Source organism: Rhinopithecus bieti, unplaced genomic scaffold (genome assembly GCF_001698545.2).
Source record: "Rhinopithecus bieti isolate Rb0 unplaced genomic scaffold, ASM169854v2 scaffold_2574, whole genome shotgun sequence".
Classification (NCBI taxonomy): Eukaryota; Metazoa; Chordata; class Mammalia; order Primates; family Cercopithecidae; genus Rhinopithecus; species Rhinopithecus bieti.
In genome coordinates, this window is record NW_016804493.1 from 4,524,424 (window position 1) to 4,545,043 (window position 20,620).

The following is a 20,620-nucleotide window of genomic DNA, read 5'->3' on the forward strand; positions in this document are numbered from 1 at the left end:
AGTTGTCTAATGCCCCACTGAGTGCCCATTTTGCAGCTTATTAAAGCAATTCTATCTCTTTGCCTCCCTCTTACCCTATCCTCCACATCCTTTCCCCCCTCCTTATTCATGCTTTGTAAAGAGGTTTTGGATCTTTCTGGCCAGATAACTTCTAAATGCTGATTAAGGAAATGTAAATTACATGATCCTAAGGAAAATACTGATTGCCGGCCAATCTCCTACCCAGAGTTATCATGGTTGGCCTTCTGGCACACATCTTTCTGTTCTATACGCTATTTCTAACTTTTTAAAAATCATGAACAGGCCGGGCACGGTGGCTCATGCCTGTAATCCCAGCATTTTGGGAAGCAAAGGCGGGCAGCTCACCTCAGCTCAGGAGTTCGAGACCAGCCTGGACAACATGGTGAAACCCTGTCTCTACTAAAAGTACAAAAATTAGCCTGGCATGGTAGCGGGCGCCTGTAATCCCAGCTACTCAGGAGGCTGAGGCAAGAGAATCACTTGAACTTGGGAGGCGGAGGTTGTGGTGAGCCTAGATCCCGTCATTGCACTCCAGCCTGGGCTACAAGAGACTCCGTCTCAAAAAAATGAATATCAAAATCATGAGCAACACTTATGTGAACCCTGTACACAAATCCTTGTTTCTGGTTTATTTCCTTAAGATAGATCCTAGAAAGGAATTACCAATCCAAAAAGCTTATGACCGTTGTTAAGAATCTTAATTTATCTTGTCAAACCACGACCAAGAAAGACTGCTCATTTCTTCTCCCAGCAGCAGGGAGTTCTCGATTAAGATCCCATCACTATTTAACAAGACCTCGAAATGTGTCATCCTTTTCAGATGCTTGGGCTCTACCGTTATTTGTAAGGGGGAGTTTTTTTTGGGGGGGGGGGTACAGAGTCTCTCCCTGTCACCCAGGCTGGAGTGCGGTGGTGCAATCTCAGCTCACTGCAACCTCCGCCTCCCGGCCTCAAGCAATTCTCCTGCCTCAGCCTCCTAAGTACCTAGGATTACAGGCGCCTACCACCACGCCCGGCTCATTCTTGAATTTTAGTAGAGACGGTGTTTCACCCTGTTGGCCAGGCTGGTCTCGAACTCCTGACCTCGTGATCCACCCGCTACGGCCCCCCCAAAGTGCTGGGATTACAGGCGTGAGCCACCGCGCCCGGCCCTGGCCGGAAATATCTTATTTGTTGAAACGTATCATTTCTTCCTCTGGACCTGCTATGAAGCCTGTGCCTCTGGGCTTAGGCTAGGGCAGGGAATGTGCAGGAGGAGGGGAAAAGCTGCGGGTCCAGCTCCTAAGGTCACCTGGTCCATCCTCCCGTCCCAGCTGGGACACTGCACCGGGTCCCTGTGTCATCCAGTGTCATCCAGGTGCCGTGGCCTTGGGAAGGTTTTGGATTCCAAGTCACCTCCTCTCAAGGATGCCCCCGAGAGTGAGGAGGGCCAAGATTAAGATTCGACTTCCTTCGCTAGGACCTTTATCCTCCCAGGAGCCTCCCTTCTCTGGGGATTTAGGGTGGGGTGGTGTACAACGTTCATCTGTAGTCAGATGAAAGGTGACCCTGCCAGCGCCCCTTGACATCCTCGGCTAAAAGGTGAGCCTCTCAGGGCCCCAGCCCCACTGCGCCCTCCTGCCCCGCCCTTAGTCAGCGCCCCTCCCCCGAGGCGTGGCCCCTCGGTCGGGGGTGGGCCAACCGGCTCCTTCCTTCCCGTGCCGCGCTAGCGGGACTGCAGCCACGTCTGAAAGCGCCTCATTGTGTGCGCTCGGGCGCGCTGCACAGGGCAGCACCGAGGGTTGCTGGCCGGCGCGCGGGGAGTAGAGGGCGCGGGCCGCAGTGTCGGGCTCCGGAGGGAGCTCTGCGCCGCGTCCTTCCCTGTGGTAGCCCCAGGGCACCCCCATCCTTAACATCCCATTCTGGGACTCCTGCCCTGTTCCCAGATTCGCTCTGCCTCTAGTCTCCAGGAGCTTCCAGTGGATTGGTCCCCCCCCAAGCTCTCGTCCATGCCTCTTAGAGCCCCTTTCCCGGCCTCACCGGGTATCCCTTAATAGTCTCGGGACCTTAAGGAGCAAGTCAGCTCCTGCGGACTCTCCCAGCGAAGAGAAAAAGCTGGCTGTGCGGTGGAACTTGGAAGAGACGACTTCTGGGAGCCTTTGCTGAGCCCAGGGAGGGAGGCGTCCCCCACCGTGCCGCTCCTGCTCGGGCAGAGCCGCCAAGCTTTGAGGTGCGTTGGTTCTTCACTCTCTACGGGGGATGTCCCCACACTCGGGTCGGCTGAGGGCCAGGCTAGTGGCACAGCTGGGGACGCTCCTCTGTCCTGCACCGGAGACCTGGGGTGACGGGAAGAGCTGGGGGTGGCTTTTCCATCAGCAACGTAGAAAGGGCATCGCCACTGTTGGCGCCGGTTTGGAAGAGTCTTGCTGGGGCTTCGGCTGCGCAGGGGAATCCTCACTGCAGGGGGAGAACCGCTTTTGTCTCCATACTTGGGTTTGAAAGGACATGACTTTCAAAAGCTTTCCAATGGCTTTTTCCATAGAATTACTGAGAAACGGTTGCTTGGTGGGTTGATTTGGAACCAGATCCAGGGGAATTGGAGTCCTGCGTCACTGCTTCTGACGGCTTCATCCTGGGCTTCAGGGCAGGCCCTCTGGGCCTCAGGACAGGTGCCTAGCAAATGTTGACTTTCCTTTCTCCTCCCTCTTTCACAGAGGCAAGGCAGTCAGGTTTCCCATTTTTGAGGATAGGAAAACTGAGGCCTGAAGAGCAGAAAGGACTTGGCTGACTTAAACCCACAAGAGCGTGGGCCAAGTACCAGGGCCTCTGAGGGTGCTGTGTTGCTGGGGGAGCCGGGGCTGGGCTCCTCTCCAGCCTGGGAGGCCGGAACTTTTCTGGCTTTGTCCTGCAAACAGAGTCAACTGGAGCACGGAGAGCCAGAGAGTGACTTGCTCAAAGTCACACCCCTGATTGGTAGTAGAGACAGACTGAACCCAATCCGGCTTCAGAAACCAAGCTTCTAAAGCCAGGTGCAGCGGCTCACGCCTGTAATCCCAGCACTTTGGGAGGCGGAGGCGGGTGGATCACCTGAGGTCAGGAGTTCAAAACCAGCCTCGCCAACATGGTGAACCCCCATCTCTACTAAAACTACAAAAATTAGCTGGTCATGGTGGCGAGTGCCTGTAATCCCAGCTACTTGGGAGGCTGAGGCAGAAGAATCACTTGAACCCAGAAGTCGGAAGTTGCAGTGAGTGGAGATTGCACCACTGCACTCCAGCCTGGACAACAGAGCGAGACTCCATCTCAGAAAAAAAAGAAACCAGGCCTCTAGCCATGACTTTCCAGCGTCTTCTGTTTTGTTTGTCCTTGTGGGGCCCCTGCCTGTGCCTGCCACATTCTGTTGCTGGGGCACTGGGGCACCTGAATCTGGTAGAGCCATTGTCCTTGGGTTTTCCTCGTTCAAAGACTTTCCCTTGGATTCACAGAATATAAGTGTGGCCCAGAAAGATTCCTAAGCAAATACTCATAAGTGCACTGTGCGCCAGACATTGTTCTGCTTTACAAATATCCACTCACTCGCTCTTTTAATCAAGCCCATGAGTTGAGTTATATTGTTTCCCCCACTTTACAGATTTTTTTTTTTTTTTTTTTTTTTGAGATGGAGTCTCGCTCTGTCACCGAGGCTGGAGTGCAGTGACATGATCTTGGCTCACTGCAACCTCTCCACCTCCCAGGTTCAAGAGATTCTCCTGCCTCAGCCTCCTGAGTAGCTGGGATTACAGGCGTCCACCACCACACCTGGCTAAGTTTTGTATTTTTAGTAAAGACAGGGTTTCACCATGTTGGTCAGGCTGGTCTCGAACTCCTGACCTTGTAATCCGCCCTCCTCCGCCTCCCAAAGTGCTGGGATTACAGGTGTGAGCCACCGCACCCGGCCTTACAGATTTTTTTTTAACCAAGCAGGCACAGAGAGAAGTAACTTGCACAAGATCACGCAGTAAATGGTCAAGTGGGATTCACACTCTTAACCTCAGTACTCTATACCTACTGTCTTTAATGAGACAGAAACCATTCTGCTTCTAGTGTCTTAGGAGGGGAGATGGGTCCAGAAATACATGAACAAGATTGTCCTGCATAGTGATAATAGTATTAATAATAATTTCTCAATATCACCTATTAGTCAGTATTGAAATATATCTGATTACCTCTAGGGTATCTCCTGGCAGATGTTTTTTTCAAATCAGAATCTAAACAAGGTCCACATGTTGCATTTTACTGTTTTTTGGGGTTTTTTGTGTGTGTGTTTTTTTTTTTTGAGAAGGAGTCTCACTCTGTCACCCAGACTGGAGTGCAGTGGCGTGATCTCAGCTCACTGTAGCCTCGGACTCCCGGGCTCCAGTGATTCTCCTGCTTCAGCCTCCTGGGTAGCTAGGATTACAAGCACATGCCACCAGGCCCGGCTATTTTTTGTGTATTTAGTAAAGACGGGGTTTTTACCGTGTTTGGCCAGGCTGGTCTCCAACTCCTGACATCAGGTGATTTGTCCGTCTTGGCCTCCCAGAGTGCTGGGATTACAGGCGTGAGCCACTGCACCCAGCCTGTTATTTTCTTCTAAAATAGTCTCTTCCTTTTTCTTTCTGTCATTGATTTGAAAGAATGATTTTCTTTTTAAAAATAAGGTAATTAAAATAAATGGTTAATAAACCAGAGAACATTCCAGATTATCCCTGTAATGAGAGGACTCTGTCAATACTTAGGGAAACAAGTGAATGTGCTGAAAGTACAATCCCACTCCATACCCTGCATGTGTTGCTGCAGAGAAGTGGGGAGCCCTCAGACTTTATGGCCTCCAGCTGTAACCTACTACAGTTTAGACCAAGTCAGGTGCTGTGTGAAGTGCAGTGTGAGAATCCCTAAAGCTCCCAGCCAGGGAAAAGGGTTTGTGTGTTGCTATCTGGTCATCTGCTCAGAAATGCCCCAGGGCGGTGGCTCTGAGCCAGGGAGGCTTGAGGCTCGTTTCCCAGGCTAATTAGAATTCATTTCCCAGTAGATTCTTGAAGGCAGATCTGTTTTCTCCATCAGCATCTGGGCCTTGCAGTCCCAGCCCCCTGCCTCTGGGGGATGCCATGCAGCCGCATCACCACGACTGGCAGAGATGGCAGATGTGGCCAGGGCTTGGGGGCCAGGCACAGCTTCAGCCACAGCCTGGCCCAGCCCACAGTACTGGGGTTAAGAGCGTGCTTGGGGGCTCTGACAACTTTTAGTGCAGAGTGGGTAATTCATGCCCCTGGCCTTCTCTGGCTAACTGGGTACTCAGGTCGGCTGGTAGATGGATTTGCAGGCACCTGTCTCTCTGCAGTGATAGCTGGAGAAAGACAAACTTCACCTAAGCCTCCTTTAACCGATTAGAAATTTCTGATTTTTTTTTCTGTCGCCCGGGCTGGAGTGCAGTGGCCGGATCTCAGCTTACTGCAAGCTCCGCCTCCCAGGTTTACGCCATTCTCCTGCCTCAGCCTCCTGAGTAGCTGGGACTACAGGCGCCCGCCACCTCGCCCGGCTAGCTTTTGTATTTTTTAGTAGAGACAGGGTTTCACCGTGTTAGCCAGGATGGTCTCGATCTCCTGACCTCGTGATCCGCCCGTCTTGGCCTCCCAAAGTGCTGGGATTACAGGCTTGAGCCACCGCGCCTGGCCAATTTCTGATTTTATCATTGTAATAATCATTGTAATTGTATTTTATCATTGTAATAAAAATCTGACGTAGACTATCTGAAAATGCAGCAAAGCACTAATAAGAAAATAAATTACCTGTAAACTGGCCATAGAAAAACAGCAAACTTCAGTGTACATCTCCCATACTTTGTATTTTTTTAAATACAAGAATTCATCTAATGTGAAGTTAATATATATAAAAAATACAATATAAAAATATAATAACGATAAATAAATATAATAATATACAAATAAATATAAATATAAATAATAAAATATATAATATTAAAAAATATATATATAAATCAACTAATAAAATAATAAAAATATAAAATAAATACTAATAATAATAAATTTTATATAATATATATTATATATGTATATATAATATATGTATATATATGTATAATATGTATGAGACATTAGGGATGTCTCTACTTTTTGGCTGTTATGAATAAAGTTGCTGTGAAAATTCATGAGCAGGTTTTCATGTGGGCTTATATGTTCAGTTCTCTAGGGTGTATACCCAGGATTGGATCTGCTGTATCATATGGTCACTCTGTTCAACCTTTGGAGAAACCACCAAATTGTTTCTTCAGGAAATGCACTATTTGACATTCCCACTTTATGAGGATCCCCACGTCTCCATCATCTCACCAACACTTGTAATTATTTATTATTTATTATAATTACCTTTTTAAAATTGTAACCTTTGCGGTAGGTAGAAAGTGACTTGTCATTGTGGTTTAATTTGCATTTCCCCACCGCCTAAAAATGTTGAGCATCTTTCCTTTTTTTTTTTTTTTTTTTTTTTGAGATGGAGTTTCACTCTTGTTGCCCAGGCTGGAGTGCAATGACGCGATCTCGGCTCAACACAACCTCCACTTCCCGGGTTCAAGCGATTCTCCTGCCTCAGCACCCCAAGTAGCTGGGATTACAGGCGCCTGCCACCATGCCTGGCTAGTTTTTGGTATTTTTTGTAGAGACAGGGTTTCACCATGTTGGCCAGGCTGGTCTCGAACTCCTGACCTCAGGTAATCCACCCACCTCAGCCTCCCAAAGTGCTGGGATTACAGGCATGAGCCACCGTGCCTGGCCGAGCATCTTTCCATTTGTGTATCTTCTTCAGAGAAACGTCTCTCAAATCCTTTACTCATTTTAATTTTTTTCCTTATTCATTCTTAAATTTACTTATTCTTATATTTCTTAAATATGCTCATTCTTAAAAAACTAAATAGGATATTTGCCCATTTCATGTTGAGTTGTAAGAGCTCTTTTTATATTCTGGATACAAGTCCCAATTTATAGACATGATTTGCAACTGTTTTCTCCCATCTGTGGGTGTTCTTTGATATTCGTGTATTTTTAACACCCAGCCAACTGTGTGAAAAATACACGCACATCTAAGAACATCCACAGATGAGAGAAAAGTATATATGTATGTCAGCTTTGTTACTTGTGTTTTTTTCACTTGACACTATGTATCGAAGAGCTCCAAGGTTACGCTGCTAGGCTTCCAACTCTGACTCTACAGCCACTGTGTGAATTCTTCAGGCAAGTCCCTTTTCTTTTATCCTTTTTTTTTTTTTTTTTTTTTTTTTTTGAGACAGAGTCTTGCTTTGTTGCCCAGACTAGAGTGCAGTGGCACAATCTCGGCTCACTGCAACCTCCGTCTCCTAGGCTCAAGCGATTCTTCTGCCTCAGCTTCACAAGTAGCTGGGATTACAGGCGCGTGCCACCACGCCCAGCTAATTTTTGTATTTTTAGTAGAGATGGGGTTTCGTCATGTTGACCAGGCTGGTCTCGAACTTCTGACCTCAGGTAATCCGCCGCCTTGGCCTCCCAAAGTGCTGGGATTACAGGGTGAGTCACCATGCCCTGCCTCCCTTAATTTTTCTACACCTCACTTTCCTCATCTATAAAATAGGGATGATCATCAGGTCCGTGTCATAGGGTTGCTGTGAGGATCAAATCAGAAAATGGATGGGAAAGACTGGGCATGTAGGAAACCCTCATAGATGGTGTTTGCAGGGGTTCCTTGTTTCTGCCCCCCATGAACACTCATCTTCCATCTTTGTTTTATGTTTTGTTTTTGTTTTTCTTTGAGACAAAGTTTCACTCTTGTTGCCCAGGCTGGAAGTGCAGTGGCACGATCTAGGCTCACCGCAAACTCTGCCTCCTGGGTTCAAGTGATTCTCCTGCCTCAGCCTCCCAAGTAGCTGGGATTACAGGTGTGTGTCACCACATCCAGCTAATTTTGTATTTTTAGTAGAGACGGGGTTTCACCATGTTGGTCAGGCTGGTCTCGAACTCCTGACCTCAGGTGATCCACCCACCTCGGCCTCCCAAAGTGCTGGGATTACAGGCATGAGCCACCATGCCCAGCCTATGTTTTATGTTCCTTGCTTTATGTTTTGTCTCATTTTCTGTTTTCTTTCTCTCTTCTTTCTTCCTCTTTCTTTCGCTCCTTGTTAGCCTTCCCCCTTCCAAATGCCCAGGGCTCCACTAGAGCAGTTTGGTCCCAGTGGTAGCTGTTGATGCCTCAAGGCCACTGAGATGGGGTTTTGCTCGTTGCCCAGGCTGGAGTGCAATGGCACATGATCTCTGCTCACTGCAACTTCCGCCTCCCGGATTCAAGCAGTTCTCCTGCCCCAGCCTCCGGAGTAGCTGGGGTTACAAATAGGCACCTGCCACCATGGCAGCTAATTTTTGTAGTTTTAGTAGAGATGGGGTTTCACCATGTTGGCCAAGCTGGTCTCCAACTCCTGACTTCAGGTGATCCACCCGCCTCGGCCTCCCAAAGTGCTGGGATTATAGACATGAGCCACTGTGCCCAGGTGCCTTTGGGATTCTTGAACAGGAGTGGCCTCCAGCCAACTCTAAACAGAGAAATCTAAACCTGGGATCTACACCTAGTGTTACATTTTTTTCCTTTAGATTCTATGAACAGGGCTGGGACAGGCTGGTAACAGGAACAGCCGCTGTGTCTTGTTGTTGTGGTTGTTGTTTTGGTTTTGGGTTTGGTTTTTTTTATTGTTGTTGAAGTTGTTTTGTTTTTTTGAGATGGAGTGTTACACTGTTGCCAGGCTGGAGTGCAGTGGCATGATCTTGGCTCACTGCAAGCTCCACCTCCCAGGTTCACGCCATTCTCCCGCCTCAGCCTCCGCCTCCTGGGTTCAAGTGATTTCCTGCCTCCGCCTCCCGAGTAGCTGGGATTACAGGTGCCCACCACCATGCCTGGCTAATTTTTGTATTTTTTCTTTTTCTTTTCTTTTCTTTTCTTTTTTTTTTTTTTTTTGAGACAGAGACTCGCTCTGTTGCCCGGGCTGGAGTGCAGTGGCCGCAATCTCGGCTCACTGCAAGCTCCGCCTCCCAGATTCACGCCATTCTCCTGCTTCATCCTCCCAAGTAGCTGGGACTACAGGCGCCCGCCTAATTTTTTGTATTTTTAGTAGAGACCAGGTTTCACCGTGTTAGCCGAGATGGTCATGATCTCCTGACCTCGTGATCTGCCCTCCTCGGCCTCCCAAAGTGCTGGGATTACAGGCGTGAACCATCGCGCATGGCCAAATTTTTGTATTTTTAGTAGAGGTGGGATTTCACCATGTTGGTCAGCCTGGTCCCAAACTCCTGACCTCAGGTGAACCACCCACCTCGGCCTCCCAAAGTACTGGGATTACAGGTGTGAGCCACCACGCCCGGCCTGGAGCTGCTGTGTGGAGGGTAGGCAGAGCTTGGCTGGAAGTGAGTGCTGCCCAGAGAGCCAGGGTTCCTGGGCTCCAGCTCCACCCTGCTGTGGACAACCATCCTTGCTCAGTGTCTTGCTTTTCCCATTTGCAAATCGGGGAGAACCATAGCTCCTTCCTAGGTCTCTCAGACCAAGAGATGGTAAGGGATGTTTAGAAGAAGATGACTTTAAGGTGCTCGGCAGAAAGCCATATGGGCTGTTGGGGAATTCCTCCCTCTGGATGCGGACCACAGAGTATCTGATTGCAATGGCAAGTATTTATTCATGTCCTCTACTCATTCGGTGTTTGGGACATTCCTTAACATGACTCTTACTGTCTTCTTCAGTCAGGATTCTTTACTTTTTATTGAAGTGTGCCATTCATCAGAGTATAGATAATGAAAGTACAGCTTGGTGAACTTTCACAAACTGAACACACCCATGTAATTAGCACTATCAAAGAGAAACAAAGCAGGGCCAGCCCCCAGAATTTCCACCCCTGCACCCTTCCCACCTCACCCCACCAAGGGTTTCACTATCACTATCTAATCACCACTCTTGGGTGTAAGTGACAGAAACTCATCTCCCAGGGACTTAAGCAGAAACCGAATGCTTCCCTCAGCTGAGGGGTCCATGGGTGAACCTTGCACAACTGGATCCAAATGCTTAGATGATGCTGTCGGCTTGCCTGTGAACTTTCTCTGCTGAGTTCTCTTCTGTGTTGACTTTTACACCCGGACAGTTTCCTCTTCCCTTGTGATCAACAGAACTCCAGAATTGCAGTTGAGCAGATGTCCCATTCCTAGACCAATAGTTCTGTGTGGGCTGGGGTACAGGGTCAGTGTGTGGAATACAGACGTGAGCCAGTCTTGGGACACATGACCGTTAGGAGCCAGGAGTGGTGGATCAGCCCCATCCGAGCCACATGTACTTTTGAGTGGGTGAGGGGGGTTCCCCAGGGAAAAGCCTAGATACTGTTATGAGAAGGAAAAACAGGTACTGAGTGGACAGAACCAAGCATGTCCAGTGTACCTGTGCAGTGCCGATCCTCACACTGGTCACCAGAGAACAGGTGTTCACTTGCAAAAAACCACAATCCAAAGTTCCTGGTTGCTCACAGTCTAGAAGAGAAAGCAAAGTACAATGCAGGGCAGAGTGAGGCGTGCCTTCCTTGACAGGCGCAGAGGAGGTGGCTGCAGACGAGGCTGAGATGCCTCCCAATGGGAGTCAGGGCTGGGCACTCATAGCATGAGTTAGGGAGTTGGGAGAGATAGAGCTTGTTTGATGAACACTGATGATTCCCGGCCATCTGAAGCCTGGGATATGGGAGATACGGTTGGAAAGCTGAAGGTTACTGAGTAGGAGAATGGCAGGATCAGATGTGTGATGTAGGCACCTCTGGGGGCAACTGTACAAGATGGACTGAAGGGAGTCCAGGTGGGGACTTTGCTAGAATCCAGGAGAGAAGGATGCAGCCAGGACCAGTGTGACCCTCCCGCGGCTGAATGTCCAGGCCATCCACTGGGACACCATCAGGTCCCTTGACCATCACATAGCCAGATGTGTCTTCAGTGTCCCCAACTTGATTGTCAGCTCCGCCAGGATCGGGATCCTGAGCACTGACTTTCCTGGATTGAATCTTTTGCTGATCTTATCTTTTCTCTATTTTGCAGCCTTTATCTGTCATTTATGTTTTTTGTTCTACTTTTCACATCTTTTAAATTTTTCTTTCAACCTTTCTAATATCTAATGCAATTAGCCCCAAGGAAAACTAAGAGAAACAAGAAAAAACAAGAAAGGAAATGTACTCTCAGTACTTCAGCTGTGAGCTGGAGTGTTTTGCTGTGGCTTTAGGTTTTTGATTTTTTTTAAGAAAGAGGGTCACCCTCTGTTGCCCACGCTGGTCAGCAGTAGAACGATCATAACTCACTGCAACCTTGAGCTCCTGGGCTCAAGAGATCCTCCCACCTCAGCCTCCCAAAGTGCTGGGATTATAGGCATGAGCCACTGTGCCTGGCCTCCAGGCATATTTTATGCTTTCTCAAGCTATGTGTAGTATTTTGATAAAAATAAATTTTAAAAAGAGTTAATGTCAAAAAAAGTTTCTGTGACTTAAGAAGGACCACTGCTTAGGGTGCTCCTGGGTACCAAAACAAGAAACAGAACTTTCTGTTCCCTTTATGGCCTCTTGTACTTTTTAGTTCCACCCTCCTCCTAAAAAACATATGATCATTTTCATCATCGTTATCATCACCATCATCACCACTAATTACTTGGAAATTTAAAGCAGAATTGCCTCTGAGGTTGGAGGGCTGGAGAGGGCATGAAAGATAGGAAATCTCACTTCCTTTTGCCTGACTAGCTTTGTGCTCTGGTGTGGGGCTGTGTCTGCCCAGGGAGTGTGGCCTCTTTTCCTGTCTTCACACATGAAACATGAACTGACAGTGCCCTCATCTGTACCTTGAGAATTTTTTTTTTTTTTCGAGATGGAGTCTTGCTGTGTCACCCAGGCTGGAGTACAGTAGTGCAGTCTCAGCTCACTGCAACCTCCGTCTCCCAGGTTTAAATGATTCTCCTGCCTCAGCTTCCTGAGTAGCTGGGACTGCAGGCACCCGCCACCACACCTGGCTAATTTTTGTATTTTTAGTAGAGACGGGGTTTTGCCAAGTTGGCCGGGCTGGTCTCGATCTCCTGACCTCTAGTGATCTGCCCGCCTCAGCCTCCCAAAGGGCTGGGATTACAGGCAGGAGCCACCATGCCTGGCTTAGAATTTTATACAACATCTATGTGTTACCTTTTCCAAAAATTAAACTATAATAAATATGACTTTCAAGGGGGAGATAGGCCTTCCAGGATGGGAAATGGTACCGGACAAAGGCTCAGGACTGTGACACCCACTACAGAGCCCTGCAGTGAGAGTCTGGTGAGTCTGGTTCTTGGGGATTTTATTTATGTTATGTTTGTTTGTTTACTTTTTTTTTTTTTTTTTTTGAGACGGAGTCCTTGCTCTGTCGCCCAGGCTGGAGTGGGTAAGTGGCTGATCTCAGCTCACTGCAAGCTCGCGCCTCCCACGGCACCCTCTTCACGCCATTCTCAGGAGCTGGCCTCAGCCTCCCGAGTAGCTGGGACTGAGGCCGCGCCGCCAGGTCGCCCCCGGCTAGTTTTTTGTATTTTTAGTAGAAGCGGAGGTTTCACATGTAGCCAGGATGGATCCTTGATCTCTGAAGCCTCCGTGATCCGCCGTCTCGGCTCCCAAAGTGCATGGGATCCGGCCGTGTTTGTTTACTTTTTAAGACGGAGTCTCACTCTGTCACCTAGGCTAGAGTGCAGTGGCGTGATCTCGGCTCACTGCAACCTCCACCTCCCGGGTTCAAGCGATTCTCCTGCCTCAGCCTCCCGAGTAGCTGGGACTACAGGCACCTGCCATCACGCCTGGCTAATTTTTGTATTTTTAGTAGAGACAGAGTTTCACCATTTGGTCAGGCTGGTGTCGAATTCCTGATCTTAGGTGATCTACCCACCTTAGCCTCCCAAAGTGCTGGGTTTACAGGTGTGAGCCACGGCGCACCCAGCCTATTGATTTATTTATTATTTATTTATTTTTGAGACAGGGTCTCTCTCCATTGCCCAGGCTGGAGTGCAGTCACACAATCTTAGCTCACTGCAACCTCTGTCTCCTAGGCTCAAGCAATCCTCCCACCTCAGCCTCCTGAGTAGCTGGGACTACAGGTCTGCACCACTGCACCAGGCTAATTTTTGTATTTTTAGTAGAGATGGGGTTTGGCCATGTTGCCCAGGCTGGTCTTGAACTTCTGGGCCCAAGCATTTCACCCACTTCAGCCTCCCAAAATGCCGTAATTACAGGCATGAGGTACCATACCCAGCTGGCTCTTGGATTTAAGCCCCTGCCCTTCCTCCTCCTCACTGGGTATTCACATCTCTGAGCCCCACTGCTTCAATTAAAACAGACAGGGATGGTCATTTCTGCCTCCTAGGGACTTGGGATGATAGCATTTAATCATGAAGACAAAAGTACCTATCACAGGGCCTGCCTGACTTTTTCTTCCTCATGTCGAACCCTTGTCCCAAATGTCCACTGTGCTGAGTGCAAGGCTTCTATCAGAATGCTCCCAGCTGGGAACTGGTCTTCTGGAGACTCTGTGGCATAGGATGATTCAACCACCTTCCTAGTTCTTGAGTTTCAGTAATAGGATCTCATAGCAGTTCCTGTAGTGTGTGAGTCACTTAAAAAGACCTCTGGCTTTCCTGAAACACAGGTAACAAATACTTTGGCTTGGGATCAAGATCCTCCCTACCCAGGGAAGGGCTGGGCTGGCCAGGACAACTGTGTTTGGGCCAGAGCAGCAGGGTCCTGCACTCTGCAGGAGCAATCACACGTGGGAGAGGCCCACAGCCTGGGATCAGACGTGCCAGGAGCTTAGGAACGGGAGTCCTGGGGTCCCAGCTTTCTTGCTGTCTCTCCAAGCCTTGAGTCCTTTACCTGAAAAACTGACATCATCATGCCCCGCTCAGGGCCCGTTGAGTTAAGTCATCCTGTGGACTTGAAGCACCTAGCGCTTGAAGTAAGAAAATGAGTTCCCTTCTCTTTCGGTGCCCCACTGGCCGGAAGCCAACCATCGTCAGCCCACTGGCACTGGAGGAGCAGTGATCATGTGCAGAGCAGAGGAGTGGCTACTCTCCCTGTCTGCCAGGTTTTCCCAGAGAGGCTGTGGAGTCAGCTGGTGACAGAGCTGCAGGGCATCCTCCACCCACCCCTGTTGCCTCCTGATGAGGGGAAGGGGCAGAAATGGGATCTGCTCCCAAGTTAGACCCTGGCTTCTCTCAGTGGTGACCTGGACAGGGGAAGGGGGAAGGCAGGGAGCAAAGGATGCAGGAGCAAGGAGAAAACTTCCAGGCCCCTCCCTTCCAAAATCACCCGGTCTTGAGATCATTGCAGAAGCAACAGGTGCAAAGAGAAGAACACTTTGGGACTTTGGAATGCGGGAGGCCGGCCCAGTGTTCCTTCTACCCTGTGAGACATGCGTGACATTCCTTTTTTTTTGTTTTTGAGACGGAGTTTCGTCCTTGTTGCCCAGGCTGGAATGCAGTGGCATGATCTCGGCTCACCACAACCTCTGCCTCCCAGGTTCAAGTGATTTTCCTGCTTCAGCCTTCCGAGTAGCTGGGGTTACAGGCATGTGCCACCACGCCTGGCTAATTTTGTATTTTTAGTAGAGATGGGGTTTCTCCATGTTGGTCAGGCTGGTCTCAAACTCCCGACCTCAGGTGATCCGCCTGCCTCGGCCTCCCAAAGTGCTGGGATTACAGGTGTGAGCCACCATGCCCGACCTATGTGACATTCTTAAGGTCCACTGAAGGGCTGATGGTTGGAGGCCAGAGGATGGCCTGTGAGATACTGGGATTGGAAGAGTAGGTGGCCTATGGGTGTCTCCTCTTGGGGGAGACTCCCCAGGTGGAGGGGGTTCCTCCTCTGCACACAGTAGCTCAGCACAGGGACAGTAACAGTAATGGGGGCGTGTGTGTAAGGAATGCTTTCCCAGGCCCCCTCTTCTTAGGTGTTTGCAGCAGCATCTCACGACAGCCCTAAGAGGTTAAATGTTGCAAATCCCATTCTACAGAAGTGGAAATCGAGCCTCAGAGAAGTTATGTCGCTTTTGGGGCTATCTTCCCCTGTAGAGTGTGACTCCATCGCCCTCCTGCTTTACCAGGTACTGAGGAACCTCTAATCATCTCCCATGGATTTGTGATCAGCGTTGCAGCTCTCCCAGCAGCCCTGGACAGTGGTGAGTCCCCTCAGTTGGCCGGAACAGTACTCTGCTCTCACCTCTCTGCTTCTCTGGCTCCATCCCAGCTCCGCCTCAACTGGTCTCCTTGCAAACCCACTGGGCTTCAGGACACCCTCCCTCTGAAGCCCAGGCTGCCTTCAGCACTTCACCCCCCACCAGTGATGGCAACAGTTGGTGTTCTTTGTCCACTTTATTTATTGGCTCATGTTTTTGTTTTTGAGACAGCGTCTCACTCTTTTGCCCAGGCTGGAGTGCAGTGGTGCAATCTCAGCTCACCACAACCTCTGCCTCCCGGGTTCAAGCAATTTTCCCGTCTCACCCTACCAAGTAGCTGAGACTACAGGCACGCGCCACCATGCCCAGCTAATTTTTGTATGTTTTTGGTAGAGATGGGGTTTCACCATGTTGGCCAGGTTGGTCTTGAACTCCTGACCTCAGGTGATCTGCCCACCTCAACCTCCCAAATTGCTAGGATTACAGGCATGAGCCACTGTGCTTGGCCTTATTTGCTCATTTTGATGTTGTATTGTATTTTTTGAGTCAGAGTCTCACTCTGTCACCCAAGCTGGAGTGCAGTGGCAGGATCAAAGCTCACTGCAACTTCAAACTCCTGGGGTCAAGCAGTCCTCCCATGTCAGCCTCCCGAGTAGCAGGGACCACACCACCACACCTGGCTTTTCTTTTCTTTTCTTTCTTTCTTTCTTTCTTTTTTTTTTTTTTTTTTAATGTTTTTGTAGAGACAGGCAGACTATCCATATGTTGCCCAGGCTAGTCGCAAACTTTTAGCTTCAAGGTATCCTCCCACCTCAGCCTCCCAAAGTGCTGGGAGTACAGGCTTGAATCATCGCGTCCTGCCTGTTTGCTTATTTTCAATAAGAAAAGTTATTTTCCATAAGAAAAGTTATACCTGTCTTTTTAAACAAAAAAATCATACAATGCAGAGCATACACTGTAGCAAGGGCACTCTTCAGTTAAGGACATTACTGCGTGTCCCTCCTGTCCATCCAGGATATTCAAACATTTTCCCATTGCCCAATAATCCACCCAAATCCTGTGTTATGTGCTGCTATCATCCCCCTTTTACAGATGGGTAAACTGAGTCATGGAGCGATCCAATATTTGGTTCAAGATCACAGGCTATGTATGTCAGTGTAGTGTGGAAAGTTAGAAAAAAGATCACAGACTACGCAGTGGAAGAGCCTCAGGGAGCCTGGCGGTGCTGTGACGTCCACCAGAGCGCCCATCAGTTCGACAACCTAAAACAGTTTCTTCACAAGAATTCTTAAGCAAAAGACAGGAATTCTGTTAGAAATATATTTCCCTCTCCAAATAGACAATGGTAATGTAGGTAGGTAACTAAGAAGATAGGACTCACATATAGACAGATTTCTGACCACATTCTGCATTTGTACTTTTGCTCTCAGCTAGACTGGATCTTGAGTTATGTCTTAAGGCCACATTTCCAGGAGAGCGCCCCACTGAGACCATCATGTTCATGGGAGGCTCTGGTCTGGTGGTCGAATCTGCTCCCAGAAGGCACTGGGCAGTGGGGCACGGGATGGGCGTGCAGGCTGCAGCCCCTAACCGCTGCGCTCTCCTCCCTAAGGCCCCCAGCAGTCAGCATGTGGCTGCCGCGAGTCTCCAGCACAGCAGTGACCGCGCTCCTCCTGGCGCAGACCTTCCTCCTCCTCTTTCTGGTTTCCCGGCCAGGGCCCTCGTCCCCAGCAGGCGGCGAGGAGCGCGTGCATGTGCTGGTGCTGTCCTCGTGGCGCTCGGGCTCGTCCTTCGTGGGCCAGCTCTTCAGCCAGCACCCCGATGTCTTCTACCTAATGGAGCCCGCATGGCACGTGTGGACCACTCTGTCGCAGGGCAGCGCCGCAACGCTGCACATGGCTGTGCGCGACCTGGTGCGCTCCGTCTTCCTGTGCGACATGGACGTGTTTGATGCCTATCTGCCTTGGCGCCGCAACCTGTCCGATCTCTTCCAGTGGGCGGTGAGCCGTGCACTGTGCTCGCCACCCGCCTGCAGTGCCTTTCCCCGAGGCGCCATCAGCAGCGAGGCAGTGTGCAAGCCACTGTGCGCGCGGCAGCCCTTCAGCCTGGCCCAGGAGGCCTGCCGCTCCTACAGCCACGTGGTGCTCAAGGAGGTGCGCTTCTTCAACCTGCAGGTGCTCTACCCGCTGCTCAGTGACCCCACGCTCAACCTGCGCATCGTGCACCTGGTGCGCGACCCGCGGGCCGTGCTGCGCTCCCGGGAGCAGACAGCCAAGGCTCTGGCGCGTGACAACGGCATCGTGCTGGGCACCAATGGCACGTGGGTAGAGGCCGACCCTGGTCTGCGTGTGGTACGTGAGGTGTGCCGTAGCCACGTACGCATCGCCGAGGCCGCCACACTCAAGCCGCCGCCCTTCCTGCGTGGCCGCTACCGCCTAGTGCGCTTCGAGGACCTTGTGCGCGAGCCGCTGGCAGAAATCCGTGCGCTCTACGCCTTCACCGGGCTGAGTCTCACACCACAGCTGGAGGCCTGGATCCATAACATCACCCACGGATCTGGACCTGGTGCACGCCGCGAAGCCTTCAAGACTTCGTCCAGGAATGCGCTCAACGTCTCCCAGGCCTGGCGCCACGCGCTGCCCTTTGCCAAGATCCGCCGCGTGCAGGAACTGTGCGCTGGTGCCCTGCAGCTGCTGGGCTACCGGCCTGTGTACTCTGAGGACGAGCAGCGCAACCTCGCCCTTGATCTGGTGCTGCCACGAGGCCTGAACGGCTTCACCTGGGCATCGTCCACCTCCTCGCACCCCCGGCATTAGTGGAGGCCACAGTTGTAGCGGGTGCCAGGTCCGGGAGGAGAGTGCACGGTGCAGAAGGGGCTGGGGCGCACGGAGAAGCAGGTCCCTATATTGACCAAGGAGTTCGTGGTACCCCCTTGAAGTAGGCAAGGACTGCACGTTTCTTTCTCTCTTGATTCTTGGTTTTCCTGAGTCCTCTGGAGCTGCCTTCTCATCAGGTTCACTCATCATGGAAAGCAACTCTTGCCCCTACCTCCTCTGGGCACAGGGTATGCGTTCAGATGACTTGGCTCCTACTCAAGGGCTTTCTTCCCCTTTAACTCTCTCCTTCTGGGGACACATCCTGCAGCAGCTGAGGGGGTGCCCTAGCACTGGCCGGGAGTGGAGAGGCACTGTGGTGGTAAGACTCCAAAGGTCTGTACATCACATACACATGGACGCATGCACACATGGCAAAACTCAGAAGTAAAAGGACTTGTCCAAAATCACATGGTGAGAAGGAGGATGAAGGGAGGAGAGAGCTTTTTCTCTGGGGCTCCAGTGGGGAGGAGAGGCCCTGCCTCCTGGGTGAGAAGGGTCAGATTTTCCCATTTTAATTGCTTTCGGAAAGAGCAAACAGAGTCATGGCCAGGGACACAGCTGAGAGATTGTAGGGGCCAGCCCTGCTGGGTCTGTGGGTTTTTCTCCTCGTGTGCGGAGACGAGAGATCGTAGAAATAAAGGATACAAGACAGAGAGATGAAAGACAGCTGGGCCTGGGGACCACCACCACCAAGATGCAGGGACTGGTAGTGGCCCTGAATGCCTGGCTCTGCTGTTATTTATTGGATACAAAGCTAAAGGGTAAAGAGTGTGAGTCATCTCCAGTGATTGATGAGGTCACGTGAGTCACGTGTCCACCGGACAGGGGGCCCTTCCCTGTTAGGTAGCGGAGGTGGAGAGAGGACAGCTTACATCATTATTTCTTCTCTGCTCTTTTCAGAAAGATCAAAGACTTTAATACTTTCACTAGTTTTGCTACTGCTAGCTAGAGGGCGGATCCAGGTGTACATGAAAGTGAAACAGGAGCGTGACCGCTGAAGCACAGCATCACAGGGAGACGGTTAGGCCTCCGGATAACTGTGGGCGGGCCTGACTGATGTCTAGCTCTGACTACCACTAGACCAGGGTCCGCTTGGTGACGGGCGTCTTCCCAGACGCTGTTATTACCGCTAGACCAAGGAGCCCTCTGGTGGCCCTCTCTGGGCATGACAGAGGGCTCACACTCTTGTCTTCTGGTCACTTCTCACCGTGCCCCTTCAGCTCCTATCTCTGTATGGCCTGGATTTTCCTAGGTTATAATTGTAGAGCAAGGATTATTATAATATTGGAATAAAAAGTAATTGCTACAAACTCATGAGTAATGATATTCACATATAATCATATCTATGATCTCTATCTAGTAGAACTATTCTCATTTTATATATTTTATTATACTGGAACAGCTCGTGCCCTCGGTCTCTTGCCTTGGCACCTGGGTGGTTTGCCACCCACAACAGATAGAGGAGGCTTTGAATGCTGAGACCAGAGCTTATCATCCTGGACAGGCCTGGAGGGAGGCAATAAGTGGGAAAGGTAGGGGGAGAGAAGGCTGGGGAGGGCTGGGCAGCGAGCCAGGCATCGTGAGTGGCAGAGCAAGAAGGGGACAGCAGGATCAGTGCCTGGAAGGCAGGTGTGCCCGTCATGGGGGAGTGGAACTCATCAGGCTTGCCAAGAGGTTGGAAGGGAAATGGCTCTGGGCTGGATCTGTCTTCCCTTGGTCCTTCTGGGCCAGGCCTTGGAGGAGAGCAGAGGATGATCCCTGCCTGTGAGCCACACTTCCTAGCTCTAGGGGCAAAAGGGCTTAGTAAAGGAATGCTGGATGTGTAGAAGGTTTAGTCCCAAGCTCAGGAAATGAGAGTCAATAAGTACCCAGTACATGTTTAAAAGAAAAGCTCACAGAACCTCTGGAAAGGACAGGGAAGCTGAGTTAGCCACATAAATGAACCCAAGTCACACTGGAACGCAGAGCTGGTCTGGGAACTGTGTTGGATGCCACCAGAACTTCTGACCCTGTTACCTGTGAAATGAGGCAGTTTCCCTCACGGTTGCCATCAGCTACCAGGAGGGATGCAGGTGGTCACCAGCTTCTGATCCTCATCCTGGCTGTGGCCACAGATTGGGGGAGCCACATCCTCCCTGCATAGCAGGCAGGGCAAGGGAGATCTGACATTTTCTGCTTTGCGTAGAGGGGCAGAGGCACATTAGCCTTGAAGTTGAAGCTCATTTTAGGTTCCTTTCAGCTTTAGAAGCTTCAACCAAATGAAACTTGAATCTGTCTCTCGTGACAATAATAGGAGGAAGGTATTTAAAACCCCAGATTTATGAATGGGTACTACGTGGCTTAGAGAGTATCTTTCTTTGTTCTTGTTCAGGTGGTTGTAACAAAATACCTTAAAAGTGGGTAACTTGGCTGGATGCAGTGGCTCATGCCTGTAATCCCAGCACTGTGGGAGGCCGAGGTGGGTAAATCACCTGAGGTCAGGAATTCAAGACCAACCTGGCCAAC

General features: G+C 50.3%; 1 protein-coding gene across 2 annotated transcripts; it reads left to right on the top strand.

The window, feature by feature from the left end:
- Positions 1 to 1,737: 1,737 nt before the first annotated feature.
- CHST6 (carbohydrate sulfotransferase 6) lies at positions 1,738 to 20,519 on the top strand. 2 transcript variants are annotated; one of them, XM_017868682.1, is made up of 4 exons: positions 1,738 to 2,230; positions 6,221 to 6,376; positions 15,168 to 15,242; positions 16,852 to 20,519. In XM_017868682.1, exon 4 carries the CDS (start codon positions 16,868 to 16,870, stop codon positions 18,053 to 18,055), a length of 1,188 nt encoding a protein of 395 aa, XP_017724171.1. In that variant the 5' UTR covers positions 1,738 to 2,230; positions 6,221 to 6,376; positions 15,168 to 15,242; positions 16,852 to 16,867; the 3' UTR covers positions 18,056 to 20,519. The 2 variants fall into 2 exon arrangements, with proteins under 2 accessions (XP_017724171.1, XP_017724170.1); XM_017868681.1 differs by lacking the exon at positions 6,221 to 6,376.
- The last annotated feature ends 101 nt before the right edge of the window (positions 20,520 to 20,620 follow it).

Coding starts and splice junctions, on each gene's coding strand:
- CHST6 (XM_017868682.1), top strand. CDS start 16,868: ATGTGGCTGCCGCGAGTCTCCAGCACAGCAGTGACCGCGCTCCTCCTG.